Source organism: Lipomyces japonicus (genome assembly GCF_038497905.1).
Source record: "Lipomyces japonicus strain CBS 7319 unplaced genomic scaffold V1514scaffold_46, whole genome shotgun sequence".
NCBI classification, from domain to species: domain Eukaryota; kingdom Fungi; phylum Ascomycota; class Lipomycetes; order Lipomycetales; family Lipomycetaceae; genus Lipomyces; species Lipomyces japonicus.
This window is the reverse complement of record NW_027117858.1, coordinates 26,574-43,670: the sequence shown is the minus strand read 5'-3', so window position 1 is coordinate 43,670 and position 17,097 is coordinate 26,574. Positions and strand designations below refer to the sequence as shown.

The window sequence follows — 17,097 nt, the reverse complement described above, 5'->3', positions numbered from 1 at the left end:
AACAGATCACGTATTGATTATTTCAGCCCTATTCGGGCTTTGTATTCTCTAAGTCTATCAAACACGTTAATTCCATTCCATAATTCATGCTTGTTGCTGTTGCCACTCTTTGTCACAATCAGATTAGGTACCCCGACCTGTTCAATCGCAAGACTAGCAGCTACATTGCCATACACGGCCGCTTCCACAACGTCGCCCCCAGACAGCACGTACCCGGCACTCATACCGCCGATAAAGCAATTACCACCACCGGTGGGGTCAACCACTTTGTCCTGTGAAGACGACAAATGGTAAGCGTCAAGCCATACCGTGCCAACAGTAGATGACAAAATAACGCAACCCAGAGTGCCAGCCCTGATAATCAATGCGCCATGATGTTTTAAATAGGGCACAAATCTATGCCCGATCCGTTCAATAGTCTGCTTATCAGTCGGCTCGGACTCGCCAAAAAATGCGGCAGCCTCAGCAGCGTTGGGAGTTATAATGTCGACCAACTTTAAGGCATCAAGACATGCCTGCAAATGTTCGGGCGTGCATAAATCCGGAACTGGCTCCCATGCAATCATGGGCGCGGGTTCGTCCGCACCCAATTCGATTGCCCGTTGTCGTAACATGTCAGAGATTAACTCTGTTGCTCGTTCAGGTGAACAAATCAAGTGAAATGATCTTGCTGCTAGCAAGTCAGTACTGTATATATCCTCAGATACTATTCTCTTTTTTGTAGTGGTGTACTTGAACGCTCGAAATTCATTATCGCCGTATTTGTTCCATCCGCGCGTGGTCAGCCGAGAATGATCCGTTCGAAAGATCAGACTCGTGTGCAAGTCAAACAAAGTCTGCCGAATTTCATTTGGGAAATCACTGCCAGCATCCACAATCCATCCCGCACCTTTGGAAGATGGATACGGTAGGAAGAAACGGGCTCCGTACGCTGCGTATGTGCCGCCGCCGCCGATAACGTCGTACAATGAACTGCCGTCCGTGTAGTGGATTTCATCGATTATGAACATGCCAAGCGTGACAAATACAATTCTTTGATCATTTTGAGAATTTAGATTTTTAATGCGATTTATACTTTGAGTCATGATTTCTTGTCGTGTTAGCATTCATACAGTATGTATGTTGTTTTTACTGTTAACATTAGGGCGATTTCCCCGCTTAGGTACGCATACAGATACCGAGAATCTGTCGTCGAATAAAAAATCATTTTATGTTTCTGTTTGAAAAAATGAACTAGTAGTAAATGAAAAAAAAAAATAAAAATAAAAATAAAAATAAACAAAAATCAGGATTAATTTATTCTGTTTTCGGGCCCTTTTTCTCCAACTTTTCCTTGGATGGCTTCACGCCCGGGTTTCTTCTAATACCGCCATCCTTTTTGAAATTTAAAAATGTCTTGTAAAAAATCCATAAGCAACCAAGAACTATCACTGCCACCGTCCACGGTTGCACGTATTTGTATGTTTCTAGAGGAACCACTGGAATGTCCAGTGTGGTCTTTAAATTTGGCTGCTGTCCGGTACCAGGACGCGAAATAGATAGGTTTGGAGTTAAATAATGGAAAGTCGTGCCCTCGGAGAAAAACCGTTCGTGACCTAATGCTTTACTATCGAACGGGTTTAAGCTCAGTTCAGACTCAATCGCTCCACTACATGCCCAAAATACGTTGGGCCATGGCATATCGTGCTTAACCACGCTTTGATTCCATCCGGGCACTTCATACCGGGAATGCATTGGAATCTCAAGTTCCAAAGTCTGCGGTAAACCCGATGAGGCCGGTGGTAATGGATCGACTAACTCCAACAACATCGAGCTGCCCCACTTGTCGACAATCCAGACTGGAATCTCCAGGTCAGTTTCACCCCATATGCCAACCACACGGTTAACGCCGCCAGCCTTGGCGTCAGCAAGATCCGAGATTTGGTATTTGTCTACGAATATAAAATTCGGTAAAGTGTAATATGCGTAAAGCTTGCAATCCACCTTTTCATATTCCACATGTCCATTGGCAAACTCGCCGGCAATTTCTTCGTCTGCAAACACAATTGGATCTGATCTTGGTGGTGTAAGGTCGCCTTTAATTGTGGTAACATGCTTTGGATGAAGACCATACGGTAGCCGAAAATGAGAATCAATAACTGCTGGATGGGCTAATGACCGATGCCGAGGAGAGAAATCAAATAACGTTGGCACTTGACAAAAATAAAAAATTGTTAGAAACAAATACTATCCTAGATAATTTCATATCAAACTCACCCCATTGCCCATTTTCCCCCACGACCGCAATTATGCCCCCAAATGTGAGCTCACCATTTTCGTCATCATTCAACTTGCCCAGTAATCCAACCTCAACCTGATGATCATGAGCTCGCTCACTGGGTACAAAGGTGGAAGTCCAATTGCCAACCGACCAATAAAATTCCGCCACTAGAACATCTCTAAGTTTGGGATCAGATGTTTTTTTGTCCAGTGAAAGACTAAGGTACTCCGGTGTAGTCGATGGAAATGCCAAGTTTTGTAGTTCCGGCTGCTCAGAGTACGCATTTGCTGCGCGGGCGATAAGAGTAGCCGTAGACGTATTCGTGGAATATAAATAATGTGCGTATGGTAATGTAATGAATGTTTCCTCACCTACGCATGGTATTTCTGGATTGATAACTGAGTGTATCCATTGGCACAGTTTGTTCCTAAAAGAGTTAGAAAGAACGTTACTGCTTTACACACAAACATGCAACTAGCACGTGAAAACATACCAATTGGTGGTTTTGGTAGGAACAACATATATATGACTACCCCAAGCAACTTTCCTGTCGAATGGGCTAACATGTCCATAATTATCGGCAGATACAATTTCAATCCGAATGTTTACGATTTGGCCCAAAATGTCCTTAATCGGTTAATCATACTTCATGTCTTGAGCCCAATTGCAATTTTTGTTAATACCAACCTTGTCTTGTTCATATAAATGCCGAAAATCAAGCGATATTCGATCATGACGCGTGGCAGGAACTTCGAGTAACTTCACATTCTCCCTACTGATGCGCAACGAGTCTGGCGTGTCCCTGAACTTCTGGTGCACAAGAAAAGTGTGACGTTGACGGATGGAAGGTGGCATAATCAAAATTTAGTAAATATGCACAAACAAACCCAATTTTTCGTTTTTCTGTTTGTGCCCTATTCTTTTTTTTTTCCCTTCTTTAACGATTGCTTTGACCTGCTAGCTGCATGTTGCGGATCAAGATTCAGGATGATGCGAGTTGAAAGTATTGCGTAATGAATGACTAAGAGATTTCAGCTTATAATTGGGGATGTAGATGTGGCTGTGGCTGTGGCTGTGTTATGATTTCTTGTTTATGTAACTCGCGCTTCCCGAGTTGATCGTGAACAGAACAACGTCTCCACGTCAACAAGCAGCATTTTTTTAGTGTTTGTGCATTAATTTTTTTTCAACCATAAGCAACACAGGATAAGACTGATCTTGTATTGTGACTGGTTGGGATTGAATTTTGCTATTCACATTCGAGGCAAAGTGGTTGGATTTTTTTCTTTTCCTTGAACACCCACCAAGATTGCACAAGAAGGAAAAAAAAGATGACTGAGGTCACTAGCCGCATTGCGGTATTAGAAGCTGAATCTCGAGAATCCCGAGAATCAATAGATAAAAAAAATAGAACGATTGCGAATTTGAACGAAGAGATCGATGCGTTAATTAAAAAACTGTCCGAATCACGTCGTCAAACTATCGAGTTTGAAAGTAAAGTACAACAAGCTGAAGGAGACAAATTAGCATCAAAGGTATGGTTTGCAAAAACAAAAAAATATGGCAAGCACCTATAAGATCTTTTTTTTTTTTTTTTTTTTGGCAGGAATAATCTAAATCGGCTTGTTTTTTTATTTAGTTTCGGGAGCAAAATTTGGCCCAGGAGGTTGAACTACTAAAATCGAACAATTCATGGCTTGATTCAGAATTGCAAACTACGACCACCGAATTTTCAAATTTCCGTACCGAAAAATCTTCACAGATTTCGAATTTGCAATCAGAGTTAGATACCGCGTTGGCCTCGATTGCAGGACTTGAAAAATCGAAAGCTGCGCTGACCGAAAGGGTAGAATCACTCTCTCGTCAATTGGAAGATAGTCTGGGCAAGACCAAGACTGCGCAAGATGCCTTATTAGCTGCCGAAGAAAATTTTAAGCGAGAAATGTCAGCCCAGCAACGAATCTCTGCTTTATGGGAAAGGTCAACCACGGAAGCTAGGTTTCGCATAACAGAACTCGAAGAAGCTGTTGACATTGAACGGTCGAAGGAGTCTCAAAGTGCTGCCAGCTGGCAAGCGGTTGCAGAAAAGGAGAGTGAGCGTGCTGATCAGGCTGAACTCAAGCTTGCCGCGTTGGAGACTGAGATTGAAGAATTACACGGCACTCAGGAACGGCTCCTGCAAGAAGCAGCTGATGTTTCAAGCACGCCAGGAACTCCAGGAACTCCTCGCACAAAAGAATTTGGCGTTGCCCTGTTTTCTCCTTCCGCGCATGCCATATCACAGATTCAGAAAAGTGGCGTGTCCCTGTCTCAATTATATACAGATTTTATGAAAGTCAAGCATCAATTGGAACACGAACGGCAACGGAATCGGGCATTGCAGGCAAACTTTGACGAGCTGATTCAAGATATTGAAGATCGTGCCCCAGTCTTGCAAGCTGAACAAGATGAAATATCTGACGTCAGGGTTCAAATCGCAGAGATTTCGGAACAATTGGATCAGTCTGAGATTGATAAAGAAGAACAGGAAAACAAAGCGAAAGATTTGGTCATTAAATTAAACGATAAAGAAAGAGATATCAAGATCTTTAGACAACGTGAGTGTCAACCACCCTAGTTTTTATTTTTTTTGAAAACTAATGAGAATTCGCAGAGGTGCATGATTTATCACGACAGGTTCAGCAATTAGTGGCAGAGATCCAAGCAAATGCTTCCGGAGCAGGCCCTCTTACTCCGTCCGAATTAACTGCTCTCCGTAAACTAATGAACGAAACTGACAGTAGTACTCAATCTGACACAGGCAAACTGATTACAGAGCGCCTGGTCAGTTTTAAGAACGTGATTGAATTGCAACAACAAAACCAAAATTTGCTTAGGGTTACTCGTGAACTCGGCGACCGCCTCGAAACTGAAGAAACAGAAACTCGAAGGAAGATGGAAGATCTTGAAAGTGCTATTGTAGCAGCAAAGGAAAAAGAAATTGCAAAACTTGAAAGTGAAATTGAAAAGGTAAAAGAGAAAGCAGATGCATTCGCCAAGGACAGGGAGAAATTTCGCAATTTGCTCAAAAATAAGGAAAGTGTTCTTGAAGCCATTGAAGCTGAAGAACCTAAAGTATCTGAAGAAGATTACAATAACGCTGTTAGGAATCATGATGAAGCACTAAAATCTCTTGATGAATTGCGCCAACAGTTTGATATATACAAGAAGGAGGCTAATGTCAACATTCGGTTACTTAATGAACAAATTAATCGCATTGACAATGAGAGATCAGCTGTTCAACTGGAATTATCCAAGGCACTTACTCAGGCTGAACTTGCAACTGAACGTTCTAAGATTGCCACCGAAAACTATGAAGTTATTAAACAAGAGGCTGAAAGTTCCAAGAAACGGGCGAGTTCTGCACAAGAAAAATTAATTGAACAAGAAATAAAAGCACACCAGGTGGTTGCTGAATTGACACAGTTGAGAACAACATCTGACACGTTGCGATCCGAGAATGCAGACCTTAAGGCGCAAAAAACCACATGGAACGTCACACAGGTTAAACTTTCACAGGATAATGAGGTACTTTTGGAGGAAAAAGCGCGATTAAATGGAACGATTTTGTTGCTTCAATCATCTCAAGCTGAACGGGAAAAATCAGATTCTGAAACTAGAAAACGTCTTTTGACGCGGATTGATTCACTTGAAAGCGAAATTGACTCTGCCAAAAACAAGCTTGTCGAGCAAGTCGAAAATGTGACTAAGGAGAGTCAAAGGCGTGAGTTATTGGCAAAAGAATATCAAGATAAGGTTGATTTGTTATCTGAAGAACTTTCGGCAACGCGTGGCGAGTTACAGTCTACTAAATCAAATCGTGATGACCTTCAAAAGAAAGTGAATGATCTTACAGCTTCTCTAGCGATTGCGGAAGACAAATTAAATAGTTACCAACGCCAGATGGAGGAAGAAGGATTCAGTGTTGCAAAGAACTTGGAAGTTGAGGTTGAGAAACTTAGGAATTCTCTTGAAGCTAGTCGTGCGGAATTGCAACAGACCAATGATCATGCAGAATCATTACAGCAAATTGCGGCAGCAGCAGAGGAAGCCTTACAGACTATGAATACCACTCATGATCAGTATAAAGAATTGATCGATGACCAAATTAAGGAGAAGGATGCAGAAGTTGACCAGCTGAAGACTCAACTTTCTGAAACAAGTAATCAACTCGAGATTGTGCGAACTGAACTCAATAAAGTCCACAATAACGAAAAGACAAATGCAGACAAGTTTGCAGAGGAAAAGAAAAATCTGGAAGACGAAATTTCGCGTGCCAAATCATCTGAGAATACTCTACTGAAGACTGTCGAGGCGGCTAGGCTGGACGTTCAGAGACAAATCACTGCTACTCAGCAAGCACAACGGAATTACGAATCTGAGTTGGTTAATCATTCTGCGACTGCACAAGAACTACAAAAGTTGAAGGATCAGAATAATAAAATATCAGAGCATGTGCAACAGTTACGGGCAGACGCTTATGCGGCGAAGAAGGAATTAGAGAATTCTGAATCAAGCTGGAATGATAGGAAAGATGTATATGAACAAGAGGTTTCCGAACTTAAATCAAGGTAAGTCTGATTAAGAAAAAGAAAAAAAACATGAGTGATTACTAATTTGGATGACAGGTGTAACGATCTTATTGAGCAGAACAGGTTGCTGCACAATCAATTCGAGAGTCTGAGTGCACAAGTTGCCAGAGTACACTCTCAAAACCAAGATCAAATTTTGGAAACTAGTGCGGTCGAGGTACCGCGTGGTACTGCTCCGGCCATGACGGACTCAAACACGACCGAAGAGATGCGTGAGATTATCAAGTTTTTGCGTCACGAAAAGGAAATCGTAGACGTGCAGTACGAACTTGGGCTTCAAGAATCGAAGAGGTTGAAGCAAAGATTGGATCATACAAACGCGTCGTTAGACGAAGCCAGGATTCAGCTTGCACAAGAACGTGAGACTTCTGCCACTGCTAAAGAACAAGCTGCTCAGCACGAGCAATTGATTGCAAAAGTCAACGAGTTGAATATTTTAAGAGAAAGTAATTCATCATTACGGGAAGAAAATAAAAGATCCACCAATAAGATTTCTAGTTTACAGGAAAAGATATCAAAATTAGAGCTTGATATTCAACCATTGCAGGACCAATTGGCTAGTGTGATCGCTGAGTTGGAAGCTAAGGACGAGCAACTGAAGTTAGTAAATGAAGACAACACGAGATGGAAGAATCGAGCACAACAGATTTTACAGAAATATGAGGTAAGATTTGAATCAATTGGTGTTAATTTTAAAAATATTTTCATTCTAACAGACTTTTTTTTTAAAAAAATAGCGCGTTGATCCAGCTGAGGTGCAGAGCTTAAAGGATGAAGTCGATTTATTGAGTGAGAAGATTAAAAATCACGAGACCGAACGCGATTTGCTAAAAGCAGAATTGGAAAAGACTAAGTTGGCATTGAAATCAAGCGAAGATACTGTGAAAGCCAAAGATGATGATATTTCTAAGGCCAAGAATGAGATTCACCATGTCAAGGCTGAGATTGAGAAAACAAGAGCTGATGCCAAGTCTGACATCGAAAAGGCAAAGGCAGATGCTAAGAATGATGTCGATAAGGCCAAAGAAGAGGTATGCAAGATTTTTGTGGTTTACTAGAAACAGACGTAGGTGCTAACATTTTATTACAGAATCAAACTGCTCAAGCAGCACTTGAGGCTCTCAAGGTTAGATTTGAGAAATTGAAGTCTGAGTTCCAGGATAAGCTTCAACGACGAGGAGAGCAAAACAAGGAACGCATGGCGGCACATCAGCAAGAAGTTTTGTCGTTAAAGGCAGATATTGAATCTAAAGAGAAAGAAATTGCTGAATTTAAATCCAAGTCAGAATCACTCGAGGTCAAAATCAGCGAATTGGAAACTGGAATTGAATCTCTCAGGTCATCATCCGTTGAGAAGGACAAGGCTCTTGAACAACTCAAGGCTTTGGTGGATGCCAAGCAGAAGGAACTTGCGGAGGCCAAGACTGCTGCTGATGCTGCTGTTCAAGCAGCCAGTGAGGCTAACGATGCTCTTGCTTCTGCCATGGCTGCTGATCAAGACAACTTAGAAGGCTCGGATGGAGCGTTATCGTCAGCGTTGGCTGCAGCAAATACGTTAGCAGAACAGTCGAAAAGAAAAGTGACCGAGCTCGAAAAGGAATTGGCTTTGGTTCGTGAAGAACTGGCTTCGGTCACAAAGAAAAATGAAGATGGGGCTGCCGAACTTTCCGGGTTGAAGAAAGATTATGAAAGCCAACAAAACGATCTTGACGCTGCGAAAGCCAGTATTTCACGACTTGAAGAAAACATAAAGAGGGCAAATGATGAGGTAGCCAAGAGTCAGCAAGACAATCAGGCGCAGGCCGACACTGTTTCGAACGAACAATCTGATCAAAAATTATCTCAACTACGAACCGAACTTGAGAATAAGCACAAGGCAGAGTTGCAAAACGCGATCGCCAATAAAGTTTCCGAATTGGAGACCGTAAATAGGGAGGCGGTTGCGAACGCCAGAAGCGCGACGGCGCGAGAGTTTGCAATGCGTACGCAGTTGTTGCAAAACAAGGCAGACAAGGCAGAGAAAGAAAAGCAAGAACTTCAGAAGCAGCTTGCTGCATTAAACGTTGCAGCCGTACCCACGTCAAGCGGTTCACCTGCTACTCCAAGACCAGGTGGTGGTGGCGGTTCACCTCAGGTTGGAGCTAATCCGGAAGCACCTTCATTCCAGCCTCGGCAGATTAATACGCCATCGCCTCTGCATTATAACGTCCAGCAATCGAGGCAAGCCAGTAATGTTTCATCACCCCAGAGTCAGCAACAACAACAAAAACAACAACAAGCAAGTATTGATTCTGCCGAGAATACGCCTCAAGGGACAGAAGTTGTAGGTCACGGCCCAGGTGCTCGACACATTGCCAAGCCCGGTAAGATCCCTGGCATTTCGATCGCAGGCACCGCGCAACCGGCGGGCGCGACGGTGCCGTCGTCGAGGATCGCTCAACCGTCGAGAATCGTGCCGTCGCTTCAACGCGTGCAACAAAATCTCCAACAAGGTACTAATCTTCCGCAACCGCAACGTGGCCAGCCAGGACGGTCGTTACAAGGTTCTGTCATGCATCATTTGCAACAGGGACGGCGCAACGTGCCTGCCGTGCAGCGAGCGGGTAATGCAGCCAATCCAAGTGGCGCGACCAATATTAACCAGCCTGTGCATAGACCGTCAGGTATCCCCCAACCTGGGCAACAGCAACAGCAGCACCATCACCAACAACAGCAACAGTCGCAGAAGAACTTGCATCAACAACAGCTACAGCAGGAGCAACAACCACAGTCACAACCACAACCACAGTCACAGTCACAGTCGCAACCGCAATCACCTCAACCAGCAGCAGCCGCAGCACAGCCAGAAACTGCAGGTGCAGGTTCCAAGCACGGCCGGGAAGAAGATAACGGAGAAAGCAAGGAAGGCATGGTTACCGGACCACCGGTTGCTTTAAAGCGAAGGCGGGAAGAGACTCAGTAATTTAATGATCTGAAAAAAAAAATTGTGTTTGTGAAAATAGGGCGTTTGTCGTGACATTATTATTGGTCATTCGAATTACAAGTTTTGATGTAAGTTGGTTTTGTCAAATTGGAGAATAAATCGTATTATTGTACATTATGAGTTTTATTGATCGATATTTTTGCATTTCACATGGCATTAACGTCCGCACCAAAAGCAAATCCACGCAAAAACATGATGTGTATATTCCAATTAATACATTGGCCGTAAATAATGGAAAAAAAAAAAAACATTACAAACCATGGATATGTTTTTTGGATTTTATTCAACAAAATCAAATTACCGATTAAGCAGGACAATTCTTACATTGGTACTTTACAATTGGCATGGTTTCAAATAGGTGTTTTTTTTATTTGCCCATGTTTTGATAATACTTAATTTGGATTATCAAAAAATCTACCTTTAAGAGTACTAATGTTTTTTTTTTGATTTGTGAACCAATAACCAATAACCAAAAAAAATAAAAATAAAAAAAAAATAATTTAAATGGTTCTTTTAATATCCCGGTTAAACTATATACCCATGAACGAGATCTTGCCAACAATAACTTCTAAATTTTCACCATTAATTGATGGACCTGTTGGAGTGTAATATTTTCCGGCAGTTAATGCAACCCGATGGTGCCGATGGTCATTCATTGACGATCCGAGATCCGGTATCCGAGCCACATGACACTTGCAAATTTACATACATATATATACATGTATATACGTAGACTACACTTGGACGTCTATTTTCGAGAGTGCTGATTCGATAATATAAAAATATTCCGGCTCGTTCTCAGCAAGATCGTAGCCGATTGGCAATTTGCATCTGGGACAACGGTGAATGTACCATTTTTCTGATTGCCTGTCATTTCTGCCAGAATCTGTTAGCTGCCAAAAAAAAAATGTAAAAAAAAAACACAACTCACCGTTGAAATACGACACTTTTCTGATCCCGAACAGAATTTAATGAAAAAACACAATGATGATGATAATTTTCATGCTCATGTTCATGTTCATGTTCTTGTTCATGTTCATGTTCTTGTTCTCCATCCTCTTCACGAGGAATAGCAAAACTTGGAATGCCACATATTTGATTGTCTCGATGAGGAAACTTGGAGAGCGATGGAGCTATCGCGATGATGAATTGCGAGCACAGGCACTGATAGGCACTTTCCCCTCCCTGTTAGCTTTATTTTATTTTATTTTTTTTCTTGCACTTACGAAATATCTGGAGAGGCCGACATTGTGTACTCGTCTTGTGCAGCCGTAACAAAAAAGTGACTCCCAATATGGCAGCTTCGTGCAGGCAGTTTTTAAAAAAAAGGTTACCCGGTGTTGACTCTTCTCGCCTGCCGCGATAAGGAAAAAAAGCCACAGATAAACCGAATTCGGCTTATCAAGAGTCAAAAACGACAACTGCGAGGGCGGAAAGGAAAAAAGAATCAATCGAAATGCGTATTTCTAGATTTAGCTTTAATTGGTCAGTGGCATGAAATGTTAATTACCATGTACATCATAAGTGTACTTAATAAAAAGAAACGCCACACCCACCAGTTGTATACCTCCTCCGTTGGTAATGAATACCCTTTTGTGTTTTGCTGTTTGAGGGATAACCATGACTTGTTTAGACATTGAGAAAGAGGCGCTCGCCAAAAAAATTTTCAATGTCGAGGCTGATGAGGACACAGTCAAAGGTATGACGAGATTGCTTGATTGAAATGGTTGCACAGTCAAATAGCTAATATCGGAATCCTGGCATTAGGTTATGGATCAATTCCGTCAACATATGACGATGAAGAAGAAGGCCTGGTAATTAAAGAAACGGAATTTGATATCAAGCGGCCATATGTTGGAATTGGCCACCTCCAAGACTTTATAGACGAGGGATCGTGAGTCGAATAAAACATTACTAACGCAATCTCTTCTATGTAAATTCTGACCTGTAATTTTTAAACCAGATCAGCATGGACCGCGGAAGAAGAAAACAGGGTCAGGCTAAAGACTGATTTTAGAATCATGATTTGGGCGTCAATCATGTTTTTCAGTTTACAAATCAACAGGATTACTATTGTCAACGCAGTTTCGACAAATTTTTTAAGTGATATCAGTATGTTATTGCAAAACAAACGATTTGTTTCTTTTTTTTTTTTTTTTTTTTTTTGGGTTACTAACAATTTACGAATAGATGTCCAACCAGATGATTATAACCTTGGCCAAACCGTATTTGTTACTTTTTTCCTAATATTTGAGATTCCAACTCAAATCATGAACACGACTCTTGGCCCCGAAAACTGGATCCCAATAATAATGACGCTTTGGGGAATCGTTGGATTAACTCAAACGTTTATTACAAGCAAGGCATCATACCTAATCACTCGCGCATTCCTTGGAGTCTGCATGGGCGGATTCGTATCTGGATTAGTTACTCACGTGTCATCGTTCTATAAAAGTGATGAAATGTCGGTTCGTCTTTCCATGCTTTGGACCATGAATTTTTTTTCCAACGTTGTGGCCGCATTACTGGCGTCCGCCATTTTTAAACTCGATGGCCGTGGTGGCTGGCATAATTGGCAATGGTTCTTTTTCATCATTGGCATATTATCAATCATGATTGGTGTCGCCACAAAGTTTCTCATGATTTCGTTTAAAAAGCCTCACCTGTCGAGGTTATATAGTGTTCGTGAACAGGATATTTTACGAGCAAGAGTAATTCTGGATGACCCTTCCAAGGGTAAACAATTGTATCCCAAATCACTCAACTCGAGAACCAACAGGTTTACGTGGCAAGACATTTTTCAAACTGTTACAGACAAATACCTTCTTATCATGTTTATTTTCGGATGGCTTGGATACGTGCCCTCCGTGGCCTCGTACTTGTTTCATACCGTGCTTTTCCGCGACCTTCAATTTGACACGACATTAGCAAACCTGTTAACCATTCCTGGAAACGTTTTGGTGGTCATTAGCATGATCATTGCCTCTAGGTATGCAGATAAGTATAAAACGCGGTGGTATATTCCCATTTTTGCCATGATATTCTTATTGCCGTTTTTGATTCTTTTGATTGCCTTGCCGGATTCAGCATCGAGATGGATTAGAGTGGTTTGCATTACATTTGTGGTTGGATTTCCATATTACACTCCGGTCATGATGTCATGGGTTTCAGCAAATGCTAACGACCAAAAACGTCGCGCGCTGTCGCTTGCGATTTATAACATCTCAGTGCAATTCGGAAATATTACTTCAGTGAACATATATCGTGAAAACGATGCTCCTTATTATCGTAAGGGTAATGCCATCTTAATTGGTATTCTTGTGTTCATCATTTTGTTTTCTTTTTCCATAAAATGGTATTATGTTCGCGAAAATGCCAGGCGTGACAAGGTTTGGAACGACATGACCGAAGAAGAAAGAGAAGATTACACATTGCACACTACTGACATGGCAAATGCAAGACTTGATTTCAGATTAAAGATTTAACTAGGTCTGTGCCTGTCCTGGCGGATGTCACAATTTGAATGCCACATTCACTTTTATTCCCAAACAATGAATGGCATTATCATTTTAACTGAAGTGATTTGATATTTTTTTTTATTTGAGCATGATTTGAGTACATGAACTTTGATATTTGACATTGAATGAACATCTTGTCTGAAAAACGCGATCGCTTATAGTTATAAATGAGAACTGTATATATCTATATTTAAGTCCTATCTGTATTATATATAACGTGAAATAAACCCAATATCGGTGCATCCAGAGTAATATTAGTTTAATCAGCTATCGTATTAGAGAAAAGATATTGATAAAATTTAAAAAAAAAAAAATACAAAACCAGTAGTTGAATAAAACAGCACGACAATACATGACACGGAGCAGTGTGATCCCATTTTGGCAAGAAAGAAACCGTAGTTTCACCAGTACTGTGCTAACTATGTAATAAGGTGGAGGTGTCTATGTATTTAAACAGAAAATCAAAAAAAAAAAAAAAAAATTTCCTATCTATTTCTTGCTCAAGTCCTTAAAAGCTTGTTCGCCCTTCTCAAATATGTAATCAACAGCATGCTCAACAGGCTCATCAAACAGATACGGCAAGGCCGGGACGACGGCAAGACCGAGTCCAACGGGGCCCCATGATCTGAGCTTGATGTTTTTCACGTTCCTCAATGCAACACCAGAATATCGTACGGTCTAAAAAAAAAAAAATTCGATCATCATCACGTTAGAAACTTCATTGGAATATTTTTCAAGAAACCTTTTTTTTTTTTTTTGGTTTTTGTTTTGTGGGGAACCTACTGAATGGATGGTAAACGCAGGAAGGCCCATGCTGGCAATACTCTGAAAAATGCCACGCTTTAAAACCGATAGAGTAACATTCGGTTCATCAATTCCGGTCAAATCTTTCCCGGAAACTTTGTCCTTTAAATATTGCTCTTTCCTCAAGCTCGTCTTGTATTTGCAAGTAAGTATGACAGCTCTTCATGGTTTGGCTTGATATGTCAATTACCTTGTAACCTTCGTATGTGACGTCTCCTAAAACATAAGCCCAACTGATGCCATAAGCTGTCGTAACCACGGCCGGCTTGACAATTGGGCGAAATGATTCGCCAATGTCGGACGTATAAGCAACGTATCTTTGCGCGGCAAGAACGATCTGAGGTCTTGGTCAGGAAACTCGTAGTGTAAACCAAAAAAAGCACATAAATATCTTACAGTCTATGATAAATAATTAATAACAAAAAAAAAACCACCGGAAACTAGTCCAACATAAAGAAATTAAATTATCAAATTTAAATCTAGGGAAAGAAGCTCTAACCCAGATAAAAGTGAATAATAAAACTATTTACAGAGAAACTTTAAAGATACTGTTCATGCAGAGCATTAAAAAAGAAAACGTACTCGTAGTCGATTGACGTATGCAACATAGCGAATGTTGCTGTCGGTTGATTCACCGGCTTCTCCGCTTTTGATATCGTGCACGGTGTGTCCAACCTTGTCCTCCACCTTCTGTTCCAAGCTTTTCCCCATATTTCTATAATCTATAAAAAAAAGAAAGATATATATGCCAAGTACGGTTATGTAACGAATGTAAATTAAAACAACTAGGTCGATTAAATTGCGTCGATGTTTGCTGACTGACAGCATGATGTAATCACATCACGCACCGGATAACCGCCGAATGCTGCTTAAACAGACAGAGGTTCTTGAAGAGTTACAGAACAAAACATATATCATATATAATAATTATTTTTAACTTCAAAATTTATATTTATATTGATTCTAACCAATTAAAGGTGCGACAAGTTGTTGGGTATCCAAATGGTCAAGCAATCATAATATATTACACTGATTTTAATAAGAGTTGTATAAGAACAGCTTAAAGTTTCGTTTAAGGTCTATACAGAAAAAAAGTTACTGCCTTAATTCACATGGACCTGCTAAATCCTTCGGTTTAAGTGCCGAATAAATAAGCCTTAAAACTTATTATGGATTATCATGTGTTGTAGGCTGGAAGTGTTATAACTTATAATAATACGTAATCAATAAAGAGGAGCACTTTTAGTAGAAAACCAAAAAATAAAATTATAAATCAATCATAATATGAAATAATCAATAAAATTCAACGGCAATAATATATAAGTTAAGCATTTACAGAAAGTAAAGGCCAGCCATCTCAAGTTTTAAAGTAAGTTTCGTTAAGCCAGTACGAGACCCACGCTTTATGGCTTTGTATGCACGCAATCAATCATCTATACATACAATAATATTCAACAAGACTCGACAAAACATTCAATCCCAACTACGCTTCTATTTCTGAATTCATTGATATCTTAAATCACATTCATCTGCGCTTTTTCTGTTGCTGCCTTTTGGACTTGGACCAACTAAGAACGAATGTTGCCATAGAGAACTCGTTTGAACTTTTTTTTTTTCCTGACCTCGTGCAATACAAAACAAAATATTCTGTGCAGATTCTGCTTCTATTTTGCTGAAACAAAAAAAAAACAAATTCCAAATATAGAATGAGCCAACATTCAAGTCCTGTCAATTATGGTAGTTGCCTTGATTGATTCTTTAGCATTAAAAAAATAGCTGTTTTTTGAAGTGAGTGAGATGTTCTAACGTGGCAAATAGGCAACGCGACGCCCTCGATAAGTAATCAGGGCACATATCCACCATTGCCATCACAAGCTCGGTCAAGAAACGAAGACAGACCGAGAGCGTTAGAAGAACCCAGGGCGATTATATTGAGCAATCTCCCTCCAGAGCACGAAGTTGACCTTGCGTTGTTGCATTCTCTTGTTCGAGGAGGCAAGCTAGAATATTCTCACTACGATCCGGTTCGAAACACGTTTACGGTTCACTTTGTGTATGGACGTGATGCAGTAAAATATTACTCATGGATCACTTCACGAGGAGGCGTGTTTTTAAACGACAATGCGATTTATTTTGACCTGGTGCAGTCGCCAGCTCCCGTGCCGTTGATCTTTCTGAGCCAGACCAATGTTTCGAGAAAGTTGTATTTGGGCGGCGTGCCTCATGATCTTAATGCCAGGGTATTAACCGCCATGTTTGAACGATACGGGGTTATCGAGTACGTGAAGATCGTTTGGGAACGCAAATGCGGATGGGTATCTTTTTGCAGGATCGCGGACGCGTTTGATGCGTTGAGGTTTATCCGTCAGGACGAGCCCTTGTTTAGACGCTCGAGAATCGAATACGGTCATGACGATTGTGAAGGTGGTATGCAAGAGGTAATGGAAGGCGGCGGCGTGAGCATCAACGCCCGAAAGGACGTGGACTTGGTGGTTGGCCGGTTTAAACATCTCGGCAGGCGCCCGGAGTTGGCTTCACCGTCATTGCAACCACCACCTCCACCCCCTAATTATCATCATGTTCCAGGCCAGCGCCTGTCACCAGTCCCGACTCATTATCCTTTACCAACTCCAGCTGCACTGCCAGTGCCGCAACCGCCAGAATTGGGTCGCCGACCGCATGGAAATGCCTATGTTCCCCCTGCTCCACCGCAAGCTCGTATTCGCTGAACTGGACAAATGTATAAATGTATAACAATAAAGTACAAGCTGTCCATTACATAAATATTACGTAACGGGCACGGGCCTCGATGACTCAAGCCTGGGCTTATTTTGCCCCTGCACTCCTCGAAGAAGCGCGACCCAGCCGCACCAGCCTGGTGCACAAATGAAATGAAGCCGC

At 41.3% G+C, this 17,097-nt stretch overlaps 6 protein-coding genes across 6 annotated transcripts; 3 read left to right on the top strand and 3 right to left on the bottom strand.

Annotated features, from left to right (window-relative positions):
- Positions 1–17: 17 nt before the first annotated feature.
- On the bottom strand, positions 18–1,085 carry V1514DRAFT_321842 (Ribokinase-like protein; the record flags this gene model as incomplete). Its single annotated transcript, XM_066926075.1, has 1 exon — positions 18–1,085. The coding sequence occupies one exon, from the start codon at positions 1,083–1,085 to the stop codon at positions 18–20; it is 1,068 nt and encodes a 355-aa protein (XP_066781573.1).
- A 211-nt stretch (positions 1,086–1,296) lies between these two features.
- On the bottom strand, positions 1,297–3,115 carry V1514DRAFT_344458 (PIG-X; the record flags this gene model as incomplete). The annotated part of the gene is made up of 4 exons (XM_066929189.1): positions 1,297–2,192; positions 2,257–2,687; positions 2,754–2,887; positions 2,948–3,115. 4 exons carry the CDS (start codon positions 3,113–3,115, stop codon positions 1,297–1,299), a joined length of 1,629 nt encoding a protein of 542 aa, XP_066781572.1.
- A 278-nt stretch (positions 3,116–3,393) lies between these two features.
- V1514DRAFT_297877 (uncharacterized protein) lies at positions 3,394–9,141 on the top strand (the record flags this gene model as incomplete). The annotated part of the gene is made up of 6 exons (XM_066925471.1): positions 3,394–3,795; positions 3,900–4,857; positions 4,914–6,870; positions 6,928–7,555; positions 7,629–7,922; positions 7,982–9,141. Coding segments are annotated over exons 1-6 (5,199 nt in total), but the record flags the coding sequence as incomplete, so codon positions are not given.
- Positions 9,142–11,082: 1,941 nt separating this feature from the next.
- Positions 11,083–13,639, top strand: V1514DRAFT_297875 (major facilitator superfamily domain-containing protein). Its single transcript, XM_066925470.1, has 4 exons — positions 11,083–11,573; positions 11,642–11,768; positions 11,838–11,986; positions 12,065–13,639. Exons 1-4 carry the CDS (start codon positions 11,495–11,497, stop codon positions 13,357–13,359), a joined length of 1,650 nt encoding a protein of 549 aa, XP_066781570.1. The 5' UTR covers positions 11,083–11,494; the 3' UTR covers positions 13,360–13,639.
- On the bottom strand, positions 13,428–15,036 carry V1514DRAFT_336082 (mitochondrial 18 KDa protein-domain-containing protein). The gene is made up of 4 exons (XM_066928489.1): positions 14,779–15,036; positions 14,387–14,533; positions 14,176–14,328; positions 13,428–14,070 (listed from the first exon to the last, which is right to left on the bottom strand). The coding sequence occupies exons 1-4, from the start codon at positions 15,022–15,024 to the stop codon at positions 13,882–13,884; spliced, it is 735 nt and encodes a 244-aa protein (XP_066781569.1). The 5' UTR covers positions 15,025–15,036; the 3' UTR covers positions 13,428–13,881.
- A 772-nt stretch (positions 15,037–15,808) lies between these two features.
- On the top strand, positions 15,809–17,096 carry V1514DRAFT_162694 (uncharacterized protein). Its single transcript, XM_066924534.1, has 2 exons — positions 15,809–15,933; positions 16,015–17,096. The coding sequence occupies exons 1-2, from the start codon at positions 15,903–15,905 to the stop codon at positions 16,923–16,925; spliced, it is 942 nt and encodes a 313-aa protein (XP_066781568.1). The 5' UTR covers positions 15,809–15,902; the 3' UTR covers positions 16,926–17,096.
- Position 17,097: the final 1 nt, after the last annotated feature.